A 25,477-nucleotide genomic window follows, 5' to 3' on the forward strand; every position below is an offset into this window, starting at 1 on the left:
ATCAGCATAACCGAAGTATCCCCGGAAGAGCAGCGATCAAATTAAAGGTAATTTCCGATTGAGCTGACATATGCAGCGTTTACCTGAATGCAGTGTCCGCAACCTCAGGAACATTGCCTTTAATTGTCAATCGGCTATAAAGCGGATCTTCAGTGCTACAAATTGAATAGAGCCCTTATAGATCTTATTTTTTGAAGACTATGATTAGGTGATAGTTGGATCAGGTGGTACTACTTTAGCTGGAGCAAAAGCCTGCAACTACACAACTGTCTGCAGATAAGATTGTATTTTGAGCATGCAAATAAGAGCAGTGTGATCAACTAAAGTAAAATCAACTAAATTGTACTTGAAACAGAACACAGAGAACATGTTGCAGAGGAGAGACGGGATCACCTCACCTCCATAGCAGAAAACCTCCAGGACTCGGTTAGTAGATTTACATCCCCTCCATCTCACCCCTACCTGGTCAGTGTTTCCATCCCCTCCATCTCACCCCTACCTGGTCAGTGTTTCCATCCCCTACATCTCACCCCTACCTGGTCAGTGTTTCCATCCCCTCCATCTCACCCCTACCTGGTCAGTGTTTCCATCCCCTCCATCTCACCCTCCTCACCCCCACCTGGTAGCAGTTGCAGCTCTGAGTTCAGCACATGCCATAGACTACTGTACATCTCTCTCTTTTCTCCCCCATCTCTTTTTCTCTGGTGTGTGTTTACAGTCAAAGCTCTTTGAGAGGAAGTGTGAAGCGGTGGCTCGTTCCTACCGCAGGAAGAACATCAAGCTGATCGTTGGCATAGTAACCGTGGTGATCGTTTTCATTGCCATGGTCATCGTCGTTCTGCTGACCACTGGAGTCATCCCCATGAAACTCCAACCATACCACCCTGAGATGCACACTGTGTCTGTGATGCAATTCTTCCTGTGTGTTATAAATCAATAAAAGCACACACTTCACACACTTAGCCTACATACTAAGCAAACACACTTCACACACGTAGCCTACATACTAAGCAAACACACTTCACACACGTAGCCTACATACTAAGCAAACACACTTCACACACGTAGCCTGCATACTAAGCAAACACACTTGCATGCACACAAACACATCTAAAGCCTCATGGCTTATATTGTATTCTATCTCTTGCTAAGTCTTTGTACGTGTTACTCAATACTTTTACAGTTACCAGAGTGAAGATTTCTGTGCATACACACACAAAAAGGATCCAAACATTTCAAAGGTCCCTGTCTGCATGGCACTTAAGGGTACAGAAAGCACCTCCTTCTCCAAACAGCTAGGCTGCCCACAACAGCTGAAACAGAGCAGTAACTAGCCAATTGGTTTGCCCTAGTTTTTGTCAGGCCCGCAATCTGGAGGCCACGCACTGCAAGCCTGTGTATGTGGCCGAGACTGCCAAATATCAGCACCACCAGCTTGTACCTCCACCCAGGCTGTCCCAGCACCACGAGGGGCTGGTACTGAAGCAGCTTGTCAGAAAAGGCCTGCTCCATGTAGCCGTCCAATCAGCACCTCCCCCGGACCTCCCCCACAACAACAATATCTGGTGTATTTGTACACAGGAAAACACATCATTATCAACATCAAACTAGCTTCCCCTTACACAACAATGTTTATGCATGTGTGCTGTTGGTGAGATTACTCAACAGGTCAACAAAGCGGCCATGTCGTGCCGTGGGGGAGATCTCCGTGGGCTATACTCAGTCTTGTCTCAGGGTAGTAAGTTGGTGGTCTGTTGATATCCATCTAGTGGTGTGGGGGCTGTGCTTTGGCAAAGTGGGTGAGGTTATATCCTGCCTGGTTGGCCCTGTCCGGGGGTATCGTCGTACGGGGGCATAGTGTCTCCCGACCCCTCCGGTCTCAGCCTCCAGTATCTATGCTGCAATAATTTGTGTCGGGTGGCTAGGGTCAATCTGTTATATCTGGTGTAATTCTCCTGTCTTATCCGGTGTCCTGTGTGAATTTAAGTCTGCTCCCTGTAATTCTCTCTCCCGGAGGACCTGAGCCCTAGGACCATGCCTCAGGACGACCTGGCATGATGACTCCTTACTGTCCCCAGTCCACCTGGTCATGATGCTGCTACAGTTTCAACTGTTCTGCCTGCAGCTATGGAACTCTGACTTGTTTACCGGACGTGCTACCTTGTCCCAGACCTGCTGTGTTCGACTCGCTCTCTCTATCGCACCTGCTGTCTCGAACTCTGAATGCTCGGCTATGAAAAGCCAACTGACATTTACTCCTGAGGTGCTGACCTGTTGCACCCTCTACAACCACTGTTATTATTATTTGACCCTGCTGGTCATCTATGAACATTTGAACATCTTGGCCATGTACTGTTATAATCTCCACCCGACACAGCCAGAAGAGGACTGGCCACCCCTCAGAGCCTGGTTTCTTCCTTGGTTTCTGCCTTTCTAGGGAGTTTTTCCTAGCAACTGTGCTTCTACATCTGCATTACTTGCTGTTTGGGGTTTTAGGCTGGGTTTCTGTATATCACTTTGTGACATCGGCTGATGTAAAAGGGCTTTATAAATAAATTTGATTAATTGCTAGAAATGTACAAATCCTTGTTTGAACAGCAGCCATTCACAACATGGACAATGAACTCCATTACATTTGACTCATGTAGAATACAAAGTGGGTAATTGTTTGCAGGGTACCAGAGTGATAGATTATATTTTGTTGCAGCCTCGCCTTAACAGTAAAGGTGAGAATGCCCTCACCAACGGCAACATTCTGGTACATGGAATGGGAGACAGAGTGGTCAGCGCAGTCCAGAGTTGCAGTAGCTGCATCCGTCTGATACCAAGGAGTGTTGTCCTGGATGTAGAATGAGATGTTCAATCATGGGTTACAGAAGCCTCCACAACAACACCGCAATCTGCCACAACTGGGTCACTTTGCATATCAGTCCGTGTCCACCTGAACTCTACTCCAGTTGCACAGGTCCGGACAGTCTGACCACACTCCAAAGCCCGCAGCATGATTGTCCAATTTTCCATTGGCCTTCCTCCTGAAGCCCAGGAAGTTGTCCTCAGTGTCCCTGGCCAGTGGGACCTTCCTCCTGAAGCCCAGGAAGTTGTCCTCAGTGTCCCTGACCAGTGGGACCTTCCTCCTGAAGCCCAGGAGGTTGTCCTCAGTGTCCCTGGCCAGTGGGACCTTCCTCCTGAAGCCCAGGAGGTTGTCCTCAGTGTCCCTGGCCAGTGGAACCTTCCTCCTGAAGCCCAGGAAGTTGTCCTCAGTGTCCCTGGCCAGTGGGACCTTCCTCCTGAAGCCCAGGAGGTTGTCCTCAGTGTCCCTGGCCAGTGGAACCTTCCTCCTGAAGCCCAGGAAGTTGTCCTCAGTGTCCCTGGCCAGTGGAACCTTCCTCCTGAAGCCCAGGAAGTTGTCCTCAGTGTCCCTGGCCAGTGGAACCTTCCACCTCCGTAGGTCCAGTTGGAGGGAGGCTCAGGCTAACTGTCACATCGTCACTGTTGAGCATGTTCAACAGATAAGTCAGTCTGATAGCAGCGTAAATCCTCTCAATAGTCATGACACCTAAACCCCCCTCTCTTCGGCTCGGGAAGACATCCCGTGGCGTGTGTTGAAGCACAGCCACTTTCTCACCACTTGAACACTTTTGTTATTCATTTCCCTCACAACCTTCTGTGGGAGATGCACATTTGAATCTATGCTAGGGCCACCTCTCTCACAGCTTCTAGCTTCATGACCACAGGCAGAGGGGAAATGTCAATCATATCAAGCCTGGTTGAATACTCATGGACAAGCTCCCGTTCCCCCCCTCCCGCCAGCAACATTAAACAAGATCACTATGTGTTTCGTGATGAGTGTAAACGCTGATTGGTTTATTCATTAGGGGTTAATGTTGGGGGCTTATCAGTTTTAGACTTGTACCAGTGGGTTACCTCTGCTGCATCTTTCATAGAACACTGCACATTGTCTTTCACTTCCAGCCCAAATCATTTCAAAAAGTCATCATACATAGAGCTGTTTGTCCTTTCCCTGAACAGAAGAGGCCACCTTCTGATGTAAAATACCACAGGAAACCAAACCAGTAGTAGAAGTACTGTATACCTATTCCAGGCACATTTATTTATTATTTAAGAAAGAGTTATTCATCATCTTCACCACTAAAGGAGTCTACCAGGAGTATGAGGGGGCAAATCCACATCTCACATTATCAATCTCATTCAAAGGTCCTGTGTGCTGAGAAAGCACACAGTGAAATGCAGAGGACAGAAAAAACAGCCCAATTCCAAATGGACCCCTGGCACCTAGCATTGGATGCCTTGGCATCACTCACATTAAGAAGTGAAAGCCTGTGACAGAGGCTGGCTAGCCCCTAAACTGGAGCATTTTCTGTATGTTAAAAATTCAGAGAACAATGTGGAGCTATCACAGCTATCCAATCTTCTCAAATCTTCTCAAATCTACATCTGCATGGAGTGCCAAGGGGTTAGAGGTCAATTTCAAATTGGGCAAAGGAAACACCTTCAATTAAAAAGGCAGAAGTAAAGTGTAGTAAAACCCCAGACAGTAGAGTAATTTCCGGGGAGAGGATAGGTAGGCCAGAGATAGCTGTTATTGGGCAGTTTCCGGTCTGTATAAGTGGGCGTACCCTCTCTCGCAATACCATTTTTGCATGTGCTCAAGTGGGAAAGCATGCCCATGCGAGAGAGGGAACACCCACTTACGCAGAAAAGAACCTTGACAATTTTTTTCATGAGTCGTCTTCATTATCCCCTATCTTTTTGGGGAATATATAGAGAGCGAGAGTTTAAATGGCTCAATAGTAATTGTAACCACAACAGTCAGGGACATTCCTACGACATACCTAATTTGATCTGAATTAGGTGTTATTCACCACATGCAAAAAAACAGGGTTAGGTCAATTCCACTTCAATTCAGAAAGTAAACCAAATTCCATTTCCACATTTTCCTCATTGAAAAGCATTAGAATTTCAGTGTACTTCATGAATTGACTGAAATTAAAATATAATTGACCACAACCCTGGCAAAAATCTCCGTTATCTCAAATAACAGTAGACTTTGGATATTTTATCTGGCGAGCTATTGTAGAATGAAGTTGCCTCTAGATGCAGATTTAGGGTCCGTTTTGCATTTCTCCCCGTAATGGCTAAGGTTTGCCGATCATACATCTGTGCATGCAGGAAACTGCTACCCGGAGTAAAGTAAGAGAGGAAAGCAGAAGAATACATATCTACACTTAACAAAAATATAAAACACATGTAAAATGTTGATCCCATGTTTCATGAGCTGAAATAATAGATCCCAGAAATGTTCCATACACACAACAAATGTATTTCTCTAATTTTGTGCACAAATTCATTTACATCCCTGTTAGTGAGCATTATCCTTTGCCAAGATCATCCATCCACCAGACAGGTGTGGCATATCAAAACGCTGATTAAATAGCATGATCATTAAAACAGGTGCACCTTGTGCTGGGGACAATAAATGGCCACTAAAATGTGTAGTTTTGTCACACAACGCCACAGATGTCCCAGGTTGAAGGAGCATGCAATTGACATGCTGACATTAGGTATTTCCACCAGAGCTATTGACAAATAATTGAATGTTAATTTCTCTCCCATAAGCTAACATAATTTTAGAAAATTTGGCAGTACGTCCAATCGGCCTTACAACCGCAGACCACATGTAATCACGTCAGTCCAGGACCTCCACATCCAGCTTCTTCACCTGCGGGATCGTCTGAGACCAGCCACCCAGCTGATGAAACTGTGGGTTTGGGCTCATGGTAGTGGCTGGAGCGGAATTAGTGGAATGGAATCAAATATCAAACGTTTCCATGTGTTCGATGCCATTCCATTAGCTCCGTTCCAGACATTATGAGCCTTCATTGGTTTGCACAACTGAAGAATTTCTGCACAAACTGTCAGAAATTGTCCCCTGGGAAGCTCATCTGCGCGTTCGTCTTCCTTACCAGGGTCTTGATCTGACTGCAGTTTGGCATCATAAGACTTCAGTAGGAAAAAGTTCACTGTCACTGGCCACTAGAGAAGTGTCCTCTTCACATATGAATCCCAGTTTTGACTGTACCTACCAGGAAGAAGGCAGAAAGCGTGTACAGTGTCGTGTTGGCGAGCGCGTTGCTGACGTCAACGATGTGAACAGAGTGCCCCATGGTGGCGGTGGGGTTATGGTATGGGCAGGCAGAAGCTACAGACAACGAACACAATTGCATTTTATCGATGGCAATTTCAATGCAGAGATACCGTGATGAGATCCTGAGGCCCATTGTAGTGCCATTCATCTGCCGCCATCATCTCATGTTTTAGAATAATGCACAGCCCCATGTTGCAAGGATCTGTACACAACTCCAGGAAGCTGAAAATGTCCCGGTTCTTCCATGGTCTGCATACTCTGACATGTCACCCACTGCGCATGTTTGGGATGCTCTGGATCGACAGCGTGTTCCATACCCCGTCAATATCCAGCAACTTCGCACAGCCATTCATGAGTGGGACAACATTCCACAAGAAACAGCCTGATCAACTCTATGTGAAGATGTCATGCTGCATGAGGCAAATGGTGGTCACACCAGATGAGTGGTTTTCTGATCCACACTCCTACTTAATAAAAAGAAGGTATTTGTGACCAACAGATGAATATCTGTACTCCCATCATTTGAAATGAATAGATTAGGGCCTAATTAATGTATTTCTTATTTGAACTGTAACTCATGAAATTCTTTGAAATTGTTGCATTTATATTTTTGTTCAGTGGATTCCTACAGCATTTTAGGACTAGTAAAAACACATGATACTGAGTAAATGCAAGGATAAGAGACACGAGAGATTCACAACATAAAACAAAGACTGGATGCACAAATGTCCCATGACGATCCTCATTGGAGGGGACACCGGAGTGGTCCTGCCTTTCCCTTTCGACTCGTACGTCTTAAACAGAACCTAGGTCCAGAGCCTCTACAGGAGCAGATGCAGGACCTGCTGAGAACCGGACCATTTGAGGTATAGGCAGGCAGACGCCAGCCCAGGCCTGAGGGAGTTCATGGCTCACCCACACACCCACCTGTTCAAAAGGTTGGGGTCACTTAGAAATATCCTTGTTTTTAGAAAGATTTTTTATTTTTTTGTCTATTAAAATATCAAGTTGATCAGAAATACAGTGTAGACATTGTTAATGTTGTAAATGACTTGTCGCTGGAAATGGATGATTTTTAATGGAATATCTACATAGGCCCATTATCAGCAACCATCACTCCTGTGTTCTAATGGCACATTGCGTTAACTAATCCAAGTTCATTTTAAAAGGCTAATTGATCATTAGAAAACACTTTTGGAATTACGTTAGCACAGCTGAAAACTGTTCTGATTAAAGAAGCAATAAAACTGTCCTTCTTTAGACTAGTTGAGTATCTGGAGCATCAGCGGGTTCGAACACAGCGTTGTACGAGATCTTCAGTTTCTTGGCAATTTCTCACATGGAATAGCCTTCATTTCTCAGAACAAGAAAAGACTGACGAGATTCAGAAGGTCTTTGTTTCTGGACATTTTGAGCCTGTAATCGAACCCACAACTGCTGATGCTCCAGATACTCAACTAGTCTAAAGGCCAGTTTTACTGCTACTTTAAATCAGCACAACAGTTTTCAGCTGTGCTAACAATTGCAAAAAAGGGTTTTCTAATGATCAATTAGCCTTTTATAATGATAGACTTGGATTAGCTAACACAACGTGCCATTGGAACACAGGAGTGATGGTTGCTGATAATGGGCCTCATGTCCGCTTATGTAGGTATTCCATTATAAATCAGCCGTTTCCAGCTACAATAGTCATTTACAACATTTACAATGTCTACCCTGTATTTCTGATCAATTTGATGTTATTTTTTAATGGACAGAATGTGCTTTTCTTTCATAAAACAAGGACATTTCTAAGTGAAGCCAAACTTTTGACCGGTAGTGTGTGTGTGTGTGTGTGATTTTTTAAATTATATATATATATAGAGAGAGAGAGAGATAATTGTCAGTCAGTGGCTATAGGGTTCCATTCTCAAAACACAGAGCCCTGCAGCACTGGGATAGACTGCTATCTGTGTCCACCCAGTGCTGTAGTAGAGGGGTTTGTTCGCTGGGTGAAGCGCTCCCGTTGGTGTCCTGTATGACAGTCCTCTCACATCTTATCTGTTAGGAAAAGAGAGAGAGTTAGTCAAAGAGGAGATAGACGCAGGAGAGAGTGATTGAATGTGAGAAATAATGTTAAAAGCACAACACTGTTAGCATAGTTAGGATCAAGTATGCTCTCATTTCAGTCAGTGAATCTGTTTGAGAAAACTTTGATCAATTGCATAGCCGCACCTTTTCACTACAAAAGGCCCAAACACCATTAGGTCTCATCAGTAGTGGTGTAACAGACCCTAGTCGATCCGTGATCCGTATGGAAGACCTCCCACGGTTCGGCACGCATGTGAACCGTGGATCAATTGCAAAGTTTAACCATCCTAATGTGAAATACAGTTTTACTGCAGCTGTTACTTTTTAAAGTAATCTCGATGCAGAGCTGCAGTGAAAAGAAAGACAAGAGGTGCGTCCTGCGTATTCCTCTGAAGCCTGAAGGTTGTTTTGATGATTAGTTGTGTGTACTGTTCATGTGAACGGGGCATGTTGAATCCCAACGAATCAATACTGGATCCTCGCGTTGCAAAACGCAAAGACAAAAAAAGAGCAGTGACAGAAAGCTGTATGATCATGGAAATACATCGAGCATGGCCACACATTTAAAGCGTCATCAACCTGGTGTGTCAGTGACGGGAGCCAACTCAGCCAAGAGACAACTTCACCGCGGCATTTAAGCCCTTTGCTGCAGATTCAGACCGGACTAAAGCATCACCAAATCTATTGGGATGTTTATCTCTGCAGACACGAGGCCATACTCTGTTGTGGAAAACAAAGGGTTTAAACATATGGTGGAAGTGCTTGAGCCACGCTAGGAAATCCCCTGGCGCACCCACCTCAGTATGAAGATCGTGCCAGATCTTTATGAACAGGAAAATATCAAAATTGTCGACGAATTATCCAAGGCATCCTCTGTTGCCCTCACCACCGACGGGTGGACCTCCAGGGCAACGGAAAGCTACGTGACTGACTGCTCACTACACCACAGACGGGTGGACCTTCAGGGCAGCGGAAAGCTACGTGACTGACTATACCACAGAGGAGTGGGAGATGCGAAGTCCGATGCTACAGACACGCCCCTCTATTAGTCACACAGGCACAAATCTGGCGCAGGTACTGCTAGAAGTAGTGTGGAAGCTAGAGAGAGGCCCAATAGCAATATCCCAACCACCACAGATAATGCCAGAACCAAGTAAATGCAGTGATAGAAACTGGACTGGGGACACAGATAGCTTGCTTTGCACTTGTGATCAATTTAGCATCCCAAAAGGGAATCTCATTGAACCAGATGGACCGCCTCCTTGGATGGTGATCCACTGGCATGGTGGAAAAGCAACGAGTGTAAATACCCTCACATTGACATGGCAAGATGCTACCTGGCTGAGCCTGGCACTTCAGTTCCTAGCTTGAGGGTGTTCTCCACGACAGGGGACATAGTGACTGCAAAGAAGTCTACCCTCTCCCCAGACAATGTAGACATCCTCATCTTTTTGAAAAACTATTTTAAGTTAAGCTCAGGTCTGCTTTCTTTTTTTGATGTAGACACAGGCTATTTTTACATTCACTATTGTTCAAAGGAAGAAGGTATAATGCCTCATATTGCACTTTAATTTAACAATTGAGTATTGAATATTTTAAGATTTGATTTAAACATTTAAGTTCCTTACTTTAAGTGATCTTTAAATGGTAATAAATGGAAAGCAAAGTTATATTAGTCTCCTTTTTTTGACTGATCCGAAAAATGATCCAATCCGTGACTCAAAACCGTGATCCGATCCATGAGTTTTGTGATCTGTTACACCACTACTCGTCAGACATGCATACACATGCAACTAAACAGACAAAAACAGTCTCATGTCAGATGCAGAGTCCATTTCACCTGTGTCAGTGACAGTGCTTAAAAAGGGTCACATGAAAATCACAATATCCTGTCAACAGATCACCTAAAACATTGTTCTTACAGCAATAGCAGTCTTTAACCGGAGGGTCTGCTGCAAGAGAATGTTTTAACTTTGGGCTGTTGGGTTCTTGCTCAACCATGCTCAGGTCTTTCGACTTGACATTTCCAAAACCCACACTCAAACCACGGGCAGAGAGAACTTGGTCTTATGAAACATGGCACAACAGCAGTGGATGCGAAAATGGTGGTTTAAAATGATAGAGATGTTGGTAAATGAATATAGGTGAGTGTAATGCCTATTGTGTAAGTCCTCAATGATGTGTGTGTGTGTGTGTGTGTGTGTGTGTGTGTGTGTGTGTGTATAGAAGGGTGTGTAAACCTAGGACATAGAGGCTGAGCGTATGTGTACACCTTGGACATAAGATGCTGTGTGTGGGCCTGAAACCCACCTGTGTCATTCCCGATACATTTGTCCGTCTTGTTTGAGGGCATCTGCGCCGTTTACGGTGTCTTTAACAGATGCCTAAAAGATAACCAGACCTTCACTAAATCAGCCAATCAGAGCAGCTACAGAGCAACCTTATTTGCTGTCAGGTATTCGATTATGTGACAGAAGAAGCTCAGGGCCGTGTTCAGCAGGAAAACGTTGGCCAAAGTTCAGATAGAAATGTACAATATACATACCTCACTGGTATATAGAATACGTAATCCACTCAGCTCTAGTCATGGCTTTTCTATCTGCAACATTCCACAATGTTTTTGTACTGAACATGGCCCAGTATTTAGTTTCTCAGCCGTTGAGTCAGTGTGTGTGTTCATGCAGTGTGCGGTTTCATTACTGCAGTGTGTGTACATTTTTGTGAGTGTGTTCATGCAGTTTGAAAGCAGAAATGATTGAGGGCGTGGCATGCAAGACATCGAGGGTTAATGCAATTGGTTAATGAAACACCTCAGAGACAATCTTGACCAATCAATCGTAACATTTGGATTGTCCCTCTGATCGACCTGATTGATCAGCTTCATACATTAACAAACAGGCTGGAAGTGATCTATAAACATCTTTCTCCCACTGATCAGGAGAACTCTGGTCCCAGAAGGCCAGTGTGTGCAGGCTTTTACTCCAACCCAGCTTCCACACACCTGGTTAGGCTAATACTACAGTCAGTCTTCAATCTGACCAATAGAACTAGACTAAATATCTAGAGACTATAAATCATTCTGGTCCAGATTAAAGACCATGACCCCTATAGTTTAGCATGCGTTTTAGAGCTGGGTTGGAACAGAAGCCTGCACATCAGTCCCCCAGGACCAGAGTTGGCCACCCTTCCTAATGATGGACTGTTATAATCAAATAGAGGCAGATCAGAATCTGTCAGGGTAAATCATTATTTTATTATTTGATATTCATATTGCCATCACATTCTTCTGATTGATATGATAGAGGCATGTTTTCAGGAGTGATTGGGAACAGTTTAACATGTGGACCAACCCCATGGTTCTGGATCACTGTAGGCAGATCTTTTTTCAACGACGCCTGTAGGAAAACATTTTTTAATAACAGGCCAACTGATTCCCTGCAACATTCACAACAGTCATAACGCTCTGACCTAAAATGCCTCGGGGATGTGCTTGCCACAAACTTATCAGTACAGTCCATTGTCCTTAGGGAACATTGTGTTTCAGCATCTAGACTGCTCATACACCGGTGTGATTCAAACGATGCATCTAAAGTCTACGCAGCTAGTCCAGCCAGTAGATTCTACGCAGCTAGTCCAGCCAGTAGAAGTGTGCTCAGCTACTGTAAGGCTGGTGTCAGCTAAATTAGGTTAAATCTCTACGATTATTTTAATGAGAGACAGGCAGTAGGGGTGTGACCTTGTCCCAAAGTGGACCTCTGCACAGTATAGATCACTGAACACAATCTACTGAGCTACTCCGTCAGTGAACTACAAACTTCATATGAACTCTGTTTGCTGTGATGTGCACCCCTACTGGTGGAGAGGGGGGAGCACCAGTGTGTTGGTTTGTTAGGCGAGGCTGTGGGAAGAGTCTCTGTTCTCTGATGGGTAGTGGAGGGCTGCTCAGGATTGTCTGAGGGTCACATTGGTTAGTACGCATGCCATGCAAACCAAAGAAAAAGCATGTTATTTCTCTCTTCTCACAACCACTTGTACCACATCCAGTTTGTGAACAAACACACACTCTCCCATCCATCCCTCCATGCACATGCGGTGTAGAGACCTTACCTTCTTCCTGTAGTATAGTAGTACAACCCCCAGTATGGTGGCCAGGCCCAGGACTATGAAACAGTACTGCATGTACACCATCACCATTGGCAATAGCACCATGTTAGTGTGGAACGTCGTCAGGATTTCACCGTCGATATAACCATTCTACCACAGGGGGAGAGAAAATATCATGAGTGGACAGATTTATGGGAGTGTAGAAAGAGTTAGGGGTACGCTAGGGTTATGGGTGAGGAAAATAGAGTGTTAGGGTGGAGAGATGGGTATGGGGTATACAGCGGGTTGGGGCGGAGAGTGTAGCGAAATGCTTGTGTTCCTAGTGCAGTAGTATCTAACAATTCACACAAATCTAAAAGTAAAATAATGGAATTAAGTAATATAGAAACATTAGGAGTAGCAATGTCGGAGTCCGGAGGTTAGGGGTGGAAAGTGTTGATGGTGGAGAGTTATGGGAGGAGAGATGGTATGGGGTATACAGCAGGTTAGGGGTAAGAGAACCCAGTAAATGTCTCAGTCACCTCCTCAAACCACATCATGGGCATCATCACCTCTGAGATCTTCCCCGTTTCCCTGCTCCAGACAAACACAAAGAGTCACACAGTTATACACACAAATGCATGCAACGGTCACAGCAGAGGAAGACAGTTCTTCTCCCATCAGAAACTACCAGATTGAACAGGACCCTCCAGCTTTATGGCCTTTGGGGTTAAAGGGCAGGGGTCAGGGAATGTCCTTATATGACATGTACATGTTGAAATGTGGAGTGATGGGTTGGGGGTCAGATAGGGGTTATAGATCAGAGAGGTTGAGGGGCATGGCCTAAAATGAACACCCTCCACCCGACCAAATGCGGGTAGATTTTAGCATTGGCAGGCAGAATGTCTAGCAGTTGTCACACAGAGCACATGGGCAATCCAAAGCCCACATGTAAAGAATATTAAAGAATGCATCAGTGAATAAGTAGGCCATTTCTTACAACTTCCTGAAGACGTTACGGAATGAGAACGCCTGTGTAACATTACTACCTGGTTAAGTGTCTCTGTAGCCAGTTAAAGATGCCGAAAGTCATTTCTAAAGGCTTTCCCATAAAACCTTCTGAATGAATCATTTGGATGGGCATTTGTTTTGCAAACTCTGCTATCGCATGGCGCCTAGCATACTAGGGTGGCAGGGAGCCTAGCGGTTAAGGGCGTTGGGCCAGTAACCGAAAGGTCGCTGGTTCGAATCTCGAGTGGGCAAGGTGGAAAAATCTGCCGTTCTGCCCTTGAACAAAGGTGTTAACACCCCAGCAACTGCTCCCGGGCACCCTGGACATCGATTAAGGCACCCCCTGCACCTCTCTGGAAGACACATTTCAGTTGAATGCATTCAGTAGTGCAACTGACTAGGTATCCCCCTTCCCAAACCAAAATTAAAGGGCAACTACAATCTTTTTAAAAAATCTGAGAGGCTGGTAGATTCTCATCTACCTGCCACAATGGCTGGTGGACAAAAAAGTTAGAGGCCCTGGGTAGGGGTTATCCTTACGTGATCCCAGACACTTTCTTCATGTACAAGTTGAGCTGCAGACGGATAGACACATTCAGAGGTACACCAGTCTCCTGCAAAGAGAGAAATTAATAAAGCTGCATATTTACAGCTTTAATAAGTCAAATGGGGAAAATACTTGCCACAGCAAGCAAGTAAACAATGTTGGGATGTTGGCGGAAGAGCGTGAAATATGTTCCCTAGACATCTAATGACAAACACGTGGTCTGTACTGAGTGCACTCTAAATACTGAGGCGACTAATTGAAATAGATTAAACATTTGGACAAGGGCTCTTTGGCCTCGGTTGAAGAACCAGTCATTAAGCTTAGTGAAAGCTAAAACCAAACATCTCGTATTACTCGTTTCTCTTCCATCAGGGTCATTTCATTCCACTCCCTTGGAGTCCAAACACACAATAGTTTGTGGCACAAAACAACTGTCATCATAACCAGATTGGCAATCAACTTGATAATCGCTCTGCTTTCCAAGCCATCCCCGAGCTGCTTAAAAAGTCTGTACTTGTCAAAAACAGGATCACACCTAGCTAAATTAATACTCAAGGAACTTACACACACAAAGCTCAAAAATACCCTCTGAACAGTCTGAGCATCGGTCCCACACACACAAAGCTCAAAAATACCCTCTGAACAGTCTGAGCATCGGTCCCACACACAATCAACTAGGACTTGTCTATTAGCAGGCTTAGTCTTTATAAAATATACAGAGAAACAATGAAAACATTTGCCTAACATAAAAATGTTTTTTTGTCCCCAGTCTTACTTATTAATTAACCCGTTAATGCCTGTCATATACAGCAATGTGTGTGGAGTTCCCTAGTTTCAAACAGAGGAATACACATTATACTGTATAGGCCTGCATACAGAGAGTCTCCCCCCCCCCCCCCCCTGTGGAAATGTTTGTGTTGTGTTAATCTTCACGCAGTAAATATTTCCCCACAATCTACAGTACTTAAGTTAGAAGTTTCTGTGTAAGCAGAATACATAAATACAGATACAGGATAGACACACAGTCAGACAGCTGTTTATATGCTTCTAAAGGAAGGAATTCCAAAATAGTGAGGGGGAACTTATTTTAATTTATCCCTCATTTTACCAAGTAAGTTAACTGAGGACACAATCTCATTTTACAACAATGACCTGGAGAATAGTTACAGGGGATGAATGATCCAATTGGAAGCTGGGGATGATTAGGTGGCCATGATGGTATGAGGGCCAGATTGGGAATTTAGTCAAGACACCGTTAACACCCCTACTCTTATGATAAGTACCATGGGATCTTTAGTGACCACAGAGTCAGGACACCCGTTTAACGTCCCAGCCGAAAGATGGCAACCTACACAGGGGAATGTCCCCAATCACTGTCCTGGGGCATTGGGATATTTAAAAATAAATAAAACAGAGTGCCTCCTACTGACCCTCCAACACCATTTCCAGCAACATCTATCCTCCTATCTAGGGACCGACAATGACCAACCCTGCTTAGCTTCAGAGGCAGCTAAAGATTGGGTCCTAGCTAGAAATACTAGCTGGTGCTATTGATTTGTTGTGTGAAAAGTTCATTTGAATCCCAACACAGAAAGGTTTGAGAAACAACCATTGTTATTAAGAGGCACATCAGTATCATCGCAGATCGTTAGTGACTTCACTTGAGGTGAAAGTATTAGCTGCCCAAGCAGACAGTGCATACTGTCACAAGCCATGAGAGTTGTTTGTCACCCCATCTGAAACATCAATACCTGCCTGTGCCATATCACACCACATTACTGGATAACATGGGACTTGTCAATAAGATTGATCTCCAAACCTTTGTCACAATAACATTTTACTGCCTAGATTCATAACAGACTGACAAATCACCGTTATCTACTGGGTCCATTAGCGAACATCTGGGTACAGATCTATAGGTTACATTCATCAATAGATGAGAAAACCGACTGTCATTATCAAAACTGAAGATTAGGTAGTCAGGGTCTGTCAGGTGAGGTCAAAGACTGAAGTGTTAAACTAGACTACACAGTTAAACCATAGACAATATATTTTTGACAGATCAGCAACTCTGTTCATACAAGTTGTCGAAATATTACCTTATCGTTTCGAATTCCGTTAGCGAGAATCAAAAAAAAGGGGGTGGGGGGTAGTGGGGTGCAAGCTCGTGACTCTGTGTAGAGGCTGTTGGGGACTGTTTGCCAGACAGATTGAACCCAGTCCTGGACTAAACAGCATGTTAAAATATCCAGATGCAAACAAGACCAGGGCCAGACCCAGAGCTGGTTAGGTACTGTACAGTATGTGGGGTAGTGTGAGTGCCATACACACACTCATAGTTGTACACCCTTCCCCCTGCACACACGCGTATCCCACAAACACAACCATTTCTACACAGAGAGAAACACTTGGCTCATTTGAGGATAGAGTTCTACTATCCTGTTCTGGTTCTGTTCAGACAGTTCTGGCTAGGAAACAGTTCTAGGAGAGCTGGATGGACCTTGGGGACCGCAAGGACTCATGCTGGGATCTAACCCCAGATGGTTAATCCCACATCGGGGATCCTTCCTCCGCTCTCCCTCCTTGAGCTCAACTGTCCCAGTCTGATCCCACTGCCTGCCAATTGTTACGGCAGCAGTTATGAAAGACATGACTTCACTTTTTTAACTAAAGAAGCCTACCTGTATGAAGGTAAATGTCCACGTCCTCTATTAAAGATACCAAGAGGACAGAGTTAATGGCACAGGAGGTAGTGCACTACTGCACATTCCCTGGATAGGGCTGTGGAAGTCATGACATTTTATCAGCCGGTTATTGTTATGCAAAAGCCTGCTGGTCTCGCGGTAATTGACTGTTAAATTAACATACACATGTTTAGCATCACCATAATTCACTCATACAAGCACCATACAAGCCTCTGATGCACACCTATGGAACATCTACATTTAAAAAAAAAGTCTAAAATCATTTAAATACACGCCATCACAATAAACTCCTTATTTATTTCAGGCAGGTCTAAAGAGAGTGGCACACTCCATATGTATAAACTCAGTCATTTATTGGGTACCCAAGAAAATGACCGGGAGTCAATTTGCAACTTTGTTTTTATAGCTTACAGTTTTATTCACCGTAAGTCAGCACCTCCACTAAATAATTATCTGGATGTGCACAAGCTCATGCTTTTAATTAAGCAGGTCTAAAGAAATAACGATATGAATAAAATGTATTTCAGAAGAACTGAATAGGAGTTAGTCAACTTTATTTGGCTATGCGCCATGCCATAGGCTTGTTCATTTAGCAGACAAGATATGCTCAAGTCCCATGCCATTATTTTATAGTAAGAAGTATATAAAATTGAACTTAACTGAAGAATATATAAATAATATTTTCCCCATTCCCCATATGATGTGCCCATGTTAAAAAGGGTCATACGCTAGATTGAGTTATTTGACAACTTTAGTTGAAAATGATACAAAACTTCAAATGCATTAGAAATCAGAAAGGCATAATAGGCAGCATGACGCACTACAGGCTATTGATGATTTGAGAAAGTTTGTGCTCCGTTCCTTTCACAGGCTGCACACACTGCTCTCTCATCAAGGGATCATATTTCACCCATCACACTACCCTCAACTTAAATCTAGTCTTTAGTTCGGATTTCAAATGGCCATTATCAACTGGGCAAGACAAAAAAAGATGACATCTGTATGCACTCACTTTCCTGTTTCACTCATGTTGGGTAGGCTACTCTGGTCATTTCGCTGCGCCACAGGTGATATTCCTCCCAAACTACCCAGTGCATAATTTGGGAAACCAAGTTAAATCTGTTCAGGAACACCGATAGTAACATGTTTTCACAACAAAACATACTTCATTAAACTGTTGACAGCCCCTCTCTCTGCACAGTGGAGAAAGGAATTGAGGAGGAAACAGTGGTGAGATATTCTATAGCTAAAGGTAATGTGTCAGTCCTACTTATGAAAAAAAGCCCTATTATTAGGCTATTCAAAATCTAAAACAAATTCACTCGTAGACTAAACCTGAATTTGTTTAACTTAGGTTAGACCAATTATGTACCAAAAATAATTACAAAAATACTGATTTGTTTTTCCTGACGAGTATAATGCGGTTGGCTATGTATTGTATAACGGCACAGTCATTTTTTAATAATCGGGCTTGGGCTTATATAAGCCTATGCACAAGCGTTAAATATGCATATGGGTGTTTTGAATGAATCACCTTAGAAAGCACTGTCCATTTTGTTGTGTTAGGCTTTGACACAACATCCACAACGACCACGTTTTCCACTCAGTTTCAACCTGTTGGTGAACTTCTTTCTTCAAATTGATCAATACAGTGAGGTGAATTTAAAAAACACATACTGTTTGGATAAGTGTTTGATGGGACATTTATTTTTACTGTTCTGATTACGTTGGTAACCAGTTTATAATAGCAATAAGGCACCTCAGGGGTTTGTGGTATATGGCCAATATACAACAGCTAAGGGCTGTATCCAGCCTCTCCGCGCTGCGTTGTGCGTTAGAACAGCCCTTAGCCATGATATATTGGCCATATATCACACCCCCTTGTGCCATATTGCTTAAATAGAGCCCGGAGTACCAGGCCATTAGCAACCTGATGATTGTTAGCAAGTTGGGTAGGCTACTACTAAGGCATGTCCAGAGTGCGTAAAAGGAGATCATGACTCAACTGTCATTTAGAATTTTACTGCGGTCATGACTCATGACTGCTGGTGTGGTGGTAAGTTCACCTCAACAGCCATAGATCCAAAATGTCACTGGTACAAGCCCTGCTCTGGTTGTTCCCCCTTTCTGCTACACCAAGACTGGTCAATTAAACAATTTCTGGGAAAAGCTTAAAGCAATGTGTGTCTACCATGCCTTTAGAATTGGCGTGGGTGAGAGAATTACCTAAAACAAGTGTGATACTTGCTTAGACTGCAATCATAAGCTAATCTTATCCCACTATGTACCACTACCCCACATTTTTTGGGTCAAATAAAGGGTCAAAATACTAGCAGCTTGGGCACACATGGCCTTATCTGTACATCGCATCACCTGTAGCCACATAAAATCGTGCCAATATTGTTATATGTTATTGACAAACAGTACAGGGCAGCCAAAAGCACCAGTCACACCAATACTCTCACATCTTAGCTTACTTAATCTGTTTTTAGGCATAATCTGGTTTATTGGTACCATACAGGCATCATAACACCGGTATCATAACATTCATACCCACATCAAAATAATAATCAATACTGCAATAACAATTAGCTTAACGCTATAGGTTACAATGGCATAGGCTCTTTGTCACTTCATCTTTCTGCAATTCCACACATCCTCTCTCCTTAGCTCCTCAAAACGCATTGGAGAAGGTAGTCTGAGGGAAGGGACTTTGGACCTTCTCTAATATGACTCAGAATGAAGCAAGGAGATGGGAGGTGAAGACTCAGAAGACTTTACCATCAGCATGCATGTTTTGGTTCTGGGTGCCCAGATTACACGGACTAGACTTTTGGCTGCTAATATCTGAGGGAGTTGGGCACAGTCAGACAGTTAAATCACACCAAAACCTGTGTGTGACCACAATACAAAGCCTAGTGAAGACTGCAAAGGAGGACAGAGCTGCCATCTATATATGACATTTATACACCGCTGCCAGAGCAAAGCCCTCTATAATCTAGGACCCCAGCTACCCTGGTCACTAACGGTCTTCACCCCCTGGTCCGACAGACCAACTCATGTTGTTAACATTTTACAGCAAGGTCTTATTAGCTTCATACCAATTCCAACTCCTCCTCTGACTGTACTATGAAAAGTGTACAGTTCAGAGTTCACATACAGTACAGACAACCTGGCACAGGAGGAGCTGGACAATTTAATATTTTTTAAGATATCCGCTCTCACATCCGTTAGCTCAGGGGTCAGCAACAGGCTTCGTAAAAGGAATTGCGACTATTTGTTTAATTTAGAAAATATTTTCCAAGTATTCCCACAAATAAAAAAAGACATACATGGTGGTGTCTCAATATAAATCAAGGTATGAACTGATTGTATTTGGAAATACAATCTCTTTTGGGGCTTAGTTGTGGTCAATTTACAGTGTACAAATTATAATTATGTTCCGGCCCCCTGATCATCCTCTCCCTCCAATAAAAACAGACAGCGGATGAATCTAGTCTACCCCTGCATTAGCATCTCCCACAAGTGTCTTTTAAAACAAGCTTTCTGTGATTACAGCTGAACAAGATCATCTGTATGGTTTGCAGCAAACAGTGAGAGCGGATACAAACGTCTTCCTGACTCAGTCCTGCCTCTAAACTGAGGGTCTTCATGTGAATGTCTCTGAAAATTAATGTCCAAGACAAATTTCCCCCAGTCCAGGGGATAGATAATTGTAAGAAACCGTTAAGGCCAAGCGCTCTCTGTTTTTATGGGTTAGGTGATCGCCACTAGGACAGTATGTATGCATGCGTGACATTCCTTACGGCCCTACAACTGTCAGATTAGATGTGTTATCTAAATTGATTGTGTTAAGGACGAAGTGGCCTCACTTTTACTGCCTCTCTGGGTGATATAAACAGAGAGAAAGAGTGGTTGGCAATACCAGTTTCTACCAGATAAATATAGATAGACATATTGGGCAAACCGAGATACAGGGTAAATGTATGTTCTATACATACCATAGTTTATGGTGGGTATGTTTTTGACCATGACACTACTTCTAATGATAAGATGAACACACAAAAAGTTGGAAGCGTCGACAGACCTTTACCGTATTAATGACTGCAGTTACAACGGATGTGCTCAAATTGTCACACATTTCAAAACAGCTAGTTTTTCTTTGCTACAGTTGCCACTTAGTGTCAAAAAGGTCAAATAAAATGTTGATTGACAAGGCTACTTATGCCTGACAGGCAGGGCGCCTCCAGGCAGCCTGAAGCATTTGTGCCCCATTATAGATGTACAGTGCAGTCAGAAAGTATTCAGACCCCTTGACTTTTTCCACTTTGTTAGGTTACAGCATTGTTCTAAAATGGATTAAAGAAAAAATCTCAATCTACACACATTACCCCACACAATGACAAAGCGAAAACAGGTTTATAGAAAAAAATACGAAAAAAACAAAACGTATTTACATTAGTATTCAGACCCTTCGCTATGAGACTCAAATTGAGCTCAGGTGCATCCTGTTTCCATTGATCATCCTTGATGTTTCTACAACCTGGAGTCCACCTGCGGTAAATTTAATTGATTGGACATGATTTGGAAAGGCACACACCTGTCTATATAAGGTCCCACAGTTGACAGTTCATGTCAGACCAAAGCCAAACCAAGCCATGAGGTCAAAGGAACTTTCCGTAGAGCTCCAAGACAGGATTGTGGAGGCACAGATCTCGGGAAGGGTACCAAAAAAATGATGCAGTATTGAAGGTCCCCAAGAACACAGTGGCCTCCATCATGGGCTCCCAAGAGATGCAGCGGACTAAGGTACTGCATCTCAGTGTTAGAGGCGTCACTACAGACCATGGTTAGATTCCAGGCTGTATCATAAACAGCCGTGATTGGGAGTACCACGGGGTCGCGCACAATTTGCCCAGGGTCGTCCGGGTTAGGGTTTGGCTGAGGTCAGCCATCATTGTAAACAAGAATTTGTTCTTAACTGACTTTCCTAATTAAATTAAATAATTTTAAAAAAATGGAAGAAGTTTGGAAACACCAAGACTTCCTAGAGCTGGCCGACCGGTCAAAATGAGCATTCGGGGGAGAAGGGCCTTGGTCAGCGACAGAGCTCCTCTGTGGAGATGGGAGAACCTTCCAGAAGAACAACCATCTCTGTAGCACTCCACCAATCAGGCCTTCATGGTAGAGTGGCCAGACGGAAGCAAAAAAGGCACATGATAGCCCGATTGGAGTTTGCGAAAATGGACCTAAAAGGACTCAGACCATTAAAAACAATGCCAAGCGTCACGGCAGCATCATGCTGTGGGGATGAACGGAACAAAGTACAGAGATCCTTGATGAAAACCTGCTCCAGGGCGCTCAGGACAGACTGGGGTGAAGGTTCACCTTCAAACAGGACAACAACCCTAAGCACACAGCCAAGACAACGCAGGAGTGCGTCGGGGACAAGTCTCTGAATAGTGGCCCAGCCAGAACATCTCTGAAGACACCTGAAAATAGCTGTGCAGCGATGCTCCCCATCCAACCTGACTGGGAGAAACACCCAAAATATAGTTGTGCCAAGCATGCAGCGTCATACCCAAGAAGACTCATGGCTGTGGTCCTTCATCAAAGTACTGAGTAAAGGGTCTGAATACGTATGTAAATGTACTAATTCCAGGTAGTTTTTTTACATTTCTTTGTTATTATGGGGTATTGTGTGTAGATTGAGGGGAACATTTTATACATTTTTGAAAGAGGCTGTAACATAACAAAACGTGGAAAAAGTCAAGGGGTCTGAATAATTTCCAAATGCACTGTATATACAGTACCAGTTGTAAGTTTGGACACACCAACTCTTTCAAGGGCTTTATATTTTTACTATTGTCTACATTGTAGTAGTGAAGACATCAAAACTATGAACACATAGAATCATTTGGTAAACAAAAAAAGTGTAAAATCAAAATATATATTATATTTGAGAGTTTTGCACACTCTTGGCATTCTCTCAACCAGCTTCTCCTGGAATGCTTTACCAACAGTCTTGAAGTAGTTCCCACATATACTGAGCACTTGTTGGCTGCTTTTCCTTCACGCTGCGGTCCAACTCAACCCAAACCATCTCAATTGGGATGAGGTAGGGAGGCCAGGTCATCTGATGCAGCACTCCATCACGCTCCTTGGTCAAATAGCCCTTACACAGCCTAGAGATGTGTTGGGTCATTGTCCTATTGAAAAACAAATTATATCCCCACGAAGCGCAAACCAGATGGGATATCTCTGCAGAATGCTGTGGTAGCCATGCTGGTTAAGTATGCCTTGAATTCTAAATAAATCAGTGTCACCAGCAAAGCACCCTCACACCTAATCCTCAATTCTTCACGGTGGGTACTACACATGCAGAGATGATCCGTTCACCTACTCTGCGCTTCAAAGATATGGCGGTTGGAACCAAAAATCTTTAATCTCAGACCAAAAGACAGAATTCCAACGGTCTAATGTCCATTGCTCATGTTTCTTGGCCCAAGCAAGTCTTCTTATTGGTGTCCTTTAGTAGCGTTTTCTTTGCAGCAATTCGACCATGAAGGTCTGATTCATAGTCTCCTCTAAACAGTTGATGTTGGGGTCTGTTATTTGAACTCTGAAGCATTTATTTGGGCTGGAATTTGAGGCTGGTAACTCTAATGAACTTATCCTCTGCAGCAGAGGTAACTCTGGGTCTTCCTTTCCTGTGGCGGTCCTCATGAGACAGTTTTATCACAGCGCTTGATAGTTTTTGCGACTGCACTTGAAGCATTCCGGATTGACTGACCTTCATGTCTTACAGTAATGATGGACTGTAATTTCTCTCTGCTTATTTCAGCTGTTCTTGCCATAATATGGACTTGGTATTTTACCAAATAGGGCTATCCTTCTGTATACCACCCCTAAATTGTCACAACACAACTGATTGGCTCAAACATATCAAAAAGGAAAGAAATCCACAATATAAGGCACACCTGTTAATTTAAATGCATTCCAGGTGACTACCTCATGAAGCTGGCTGTGAGAATGCCAATAGCGTGCAAAGCTGTCAAGGCAAAGAGTGACTACTTTGAAGATCCTCAAATATATTTCGATTTGTTTAACACTTTTTGGTTACTACATGCTTCCACGTGTTATGTCATAGTTTTGATGTCTTCACTATTAGTCTACAACGTAGAAAATAATAAATAAAAAAATCCTGGAATGAGTATGTATCCAAACTTTTGACTGGTACTCACACATAAATAACATACACAAATATTACTCACAGGGTGGATGTCTATGAAGAGTCCATGTTGGTCCTCAGTAGGCTGAAGTCCCTGTACATAGTCCAGCAGGACAGGGTCAGCATTGTAGAAGTGCGGGTGGGAGATAAACACTGGGGAGTCTAGAAAACAATATTAATACAACAATATCCTATGTAAGATGTATTTGTGAGACAAGCGGTTGAATGCTGAATTTGAACTTTTGTTCAAATCTCCCCTCGACATCAATGCATGATTTATACAAAAAAATGGTTATACAGTATGTGGGCATTTCTCAAACTACCATTCAGCCCCAAGTGTATATGTTATCTTGATGCATGTTCTATGGGGTGCTAGATTAGGAACATACGAGTGTAATGAAACATGATGCTGTCTCATGCCTAAGTGCTTCTCCATCTGTTTACACAGCGGCATTTCTCCTCTGTGTGCATTTGCCATACCTCCTCCACTAGTCTGTTTATCAGACAAGGTATCTGGGTCATGATTAGAAGGATTATAATAACCGTCACCCCTGAGGTGTGCATGTATCGTGTGTGTTTGAAAAAATAAAATAGGTGCAGGGAAATGGGTTTTTACAGCCATAGTAGTACAGCATCCCTGAAGGAAATTCGGGTTGGTGCTTTTCTCAAAGACAGATTTGACCTTGGCAGCTTGGGTATTCGAACCAGCGACCTTTCGGTTAATGAACCAACACGCTAACCGCTAGGCTACCTGCAGCCCTAAAAAATAATGTGCATGCGTCAGGGTGTGTGTGCGCGCTCGTGTGTGTGCACTGACTGGATCTGCAGCTGCTGACGTTGAGGAGGCCAGACTGTCTGCAGGGACAGAATCCCTCGTTAGGAGCGTAGTCTGAGCCATTAGCGAACAGAGTCTTAGGAGCCACGTAACGATACAGAGGAATCCCCTCCATTATCCCCTCACGCTGGTACACCATCTCCAAAGATCTTTAGAGAGAGAGACACTGTATATATAAACTCAGCAAAAAAAAGATACGTCCTTTCACTGTCAACTGTGCTTATTTTCAGCAAACTTACAAATATTTACACATGTTATGAACATAAGATTCAACATAACTGAACAAGTTCCACAGACATGTGACTAACAGAAATTGAATAATGTGTCCCTGAACAAAGGGAGGGTCAAAATCAAAAGTAACAGTCAGTATCTGGTGTGGCCACCAGATGCATAAAGTACTACAGTGCATCTCCTCACGGACTGCACTACATTTGCCAGTTCTTGCTGTGAGATGTTACCCCACTCTTCCACCAAGGCACCTGCGAGTTCCAAGACATTTCTGGGGGGAATGGCCCTAGCCCTCACCCTCCGATCCAACAGGTCCCAGACGTGCTCAATGGGATTGAGATCCGGGCTCTTCGCTGGCCATGGCAGAACACTGACATTCCTGTCTTGCAGGAAATCTGCCATACTGCTCGTTCTGTGTGTGGTGGCATTGTCATGCTGGAGGGTCATGTCAGGATGAACCTACAGGAAGGGTACCACATGAGAGAGAAAGATGTCTTCCCTGTAATGCACAGCGGTGAGTTTGCCTGCAACGACAAGCTCAGTCCGATGATGCTGTGACACACCGACGCAGAGCATGATGGACCCTCCACCTCCAAATCGA

At 43.6% G+C, this 25,477-nt stretch overlaps 1 protein-coding gene across 8 annotated transcripts in view; it reads right to left on the reverse strand.

Annotated features, from left to right (window-relative positions):
* Positions 1-7,824: 7,824 nt before the first annotated feature.
* Positions 7,825-25,477, reverse strand: part of LOC129818109 (scavenger receptor class B member 1-like) — a 33,461-nt gene continuing 15,808 nt past the window's right edge. For 3 of the 8 annotated variants that reach the window (XM_055873688.1, XM_055873689.1, XM_055873687.1), the window contains exons 6-11: positions 24,631-24,797; positions 23,857-23,975; positions 13,871-13,944; positions 12,862-12,913; positions 12,344-12,490; positions 7,831-8,206 (exon numbers count right to left, since the gene is read on the reverse strand). In XM_055873688.1, coding sequence (XP_055729663.1) covers positions 8,060-8,206; positions 12,344-12,490; positions 12,862-12,913; positions 13,871-13,944; positions 23,857-23,975; positions 24,631-24,797 — 706 coding nt within the window. In that variant the 3' untranslated portion in view covers positions 7,831-8,059. The other 5 variants (XM_055873684.1, XM_055873685.1, XM_055873690.1 and 2 more) reach the window with 5 other exon arrangements.

This window comes from Salvelinus fontinalis, chromosome 21 (assembly GCF_029448725.1).
Source record: "Salvelinus fontinalis isolate EN_2023a chromosome 21, ASM2944872v1, whole genome shotgun sequence".
Lineage (NCBI taxonomy): Eukaryota > Metazoa > Chordata > Actinopteri > Salmoniformes > Salmonidae > Salvelinus > Salvelinus fontinalis.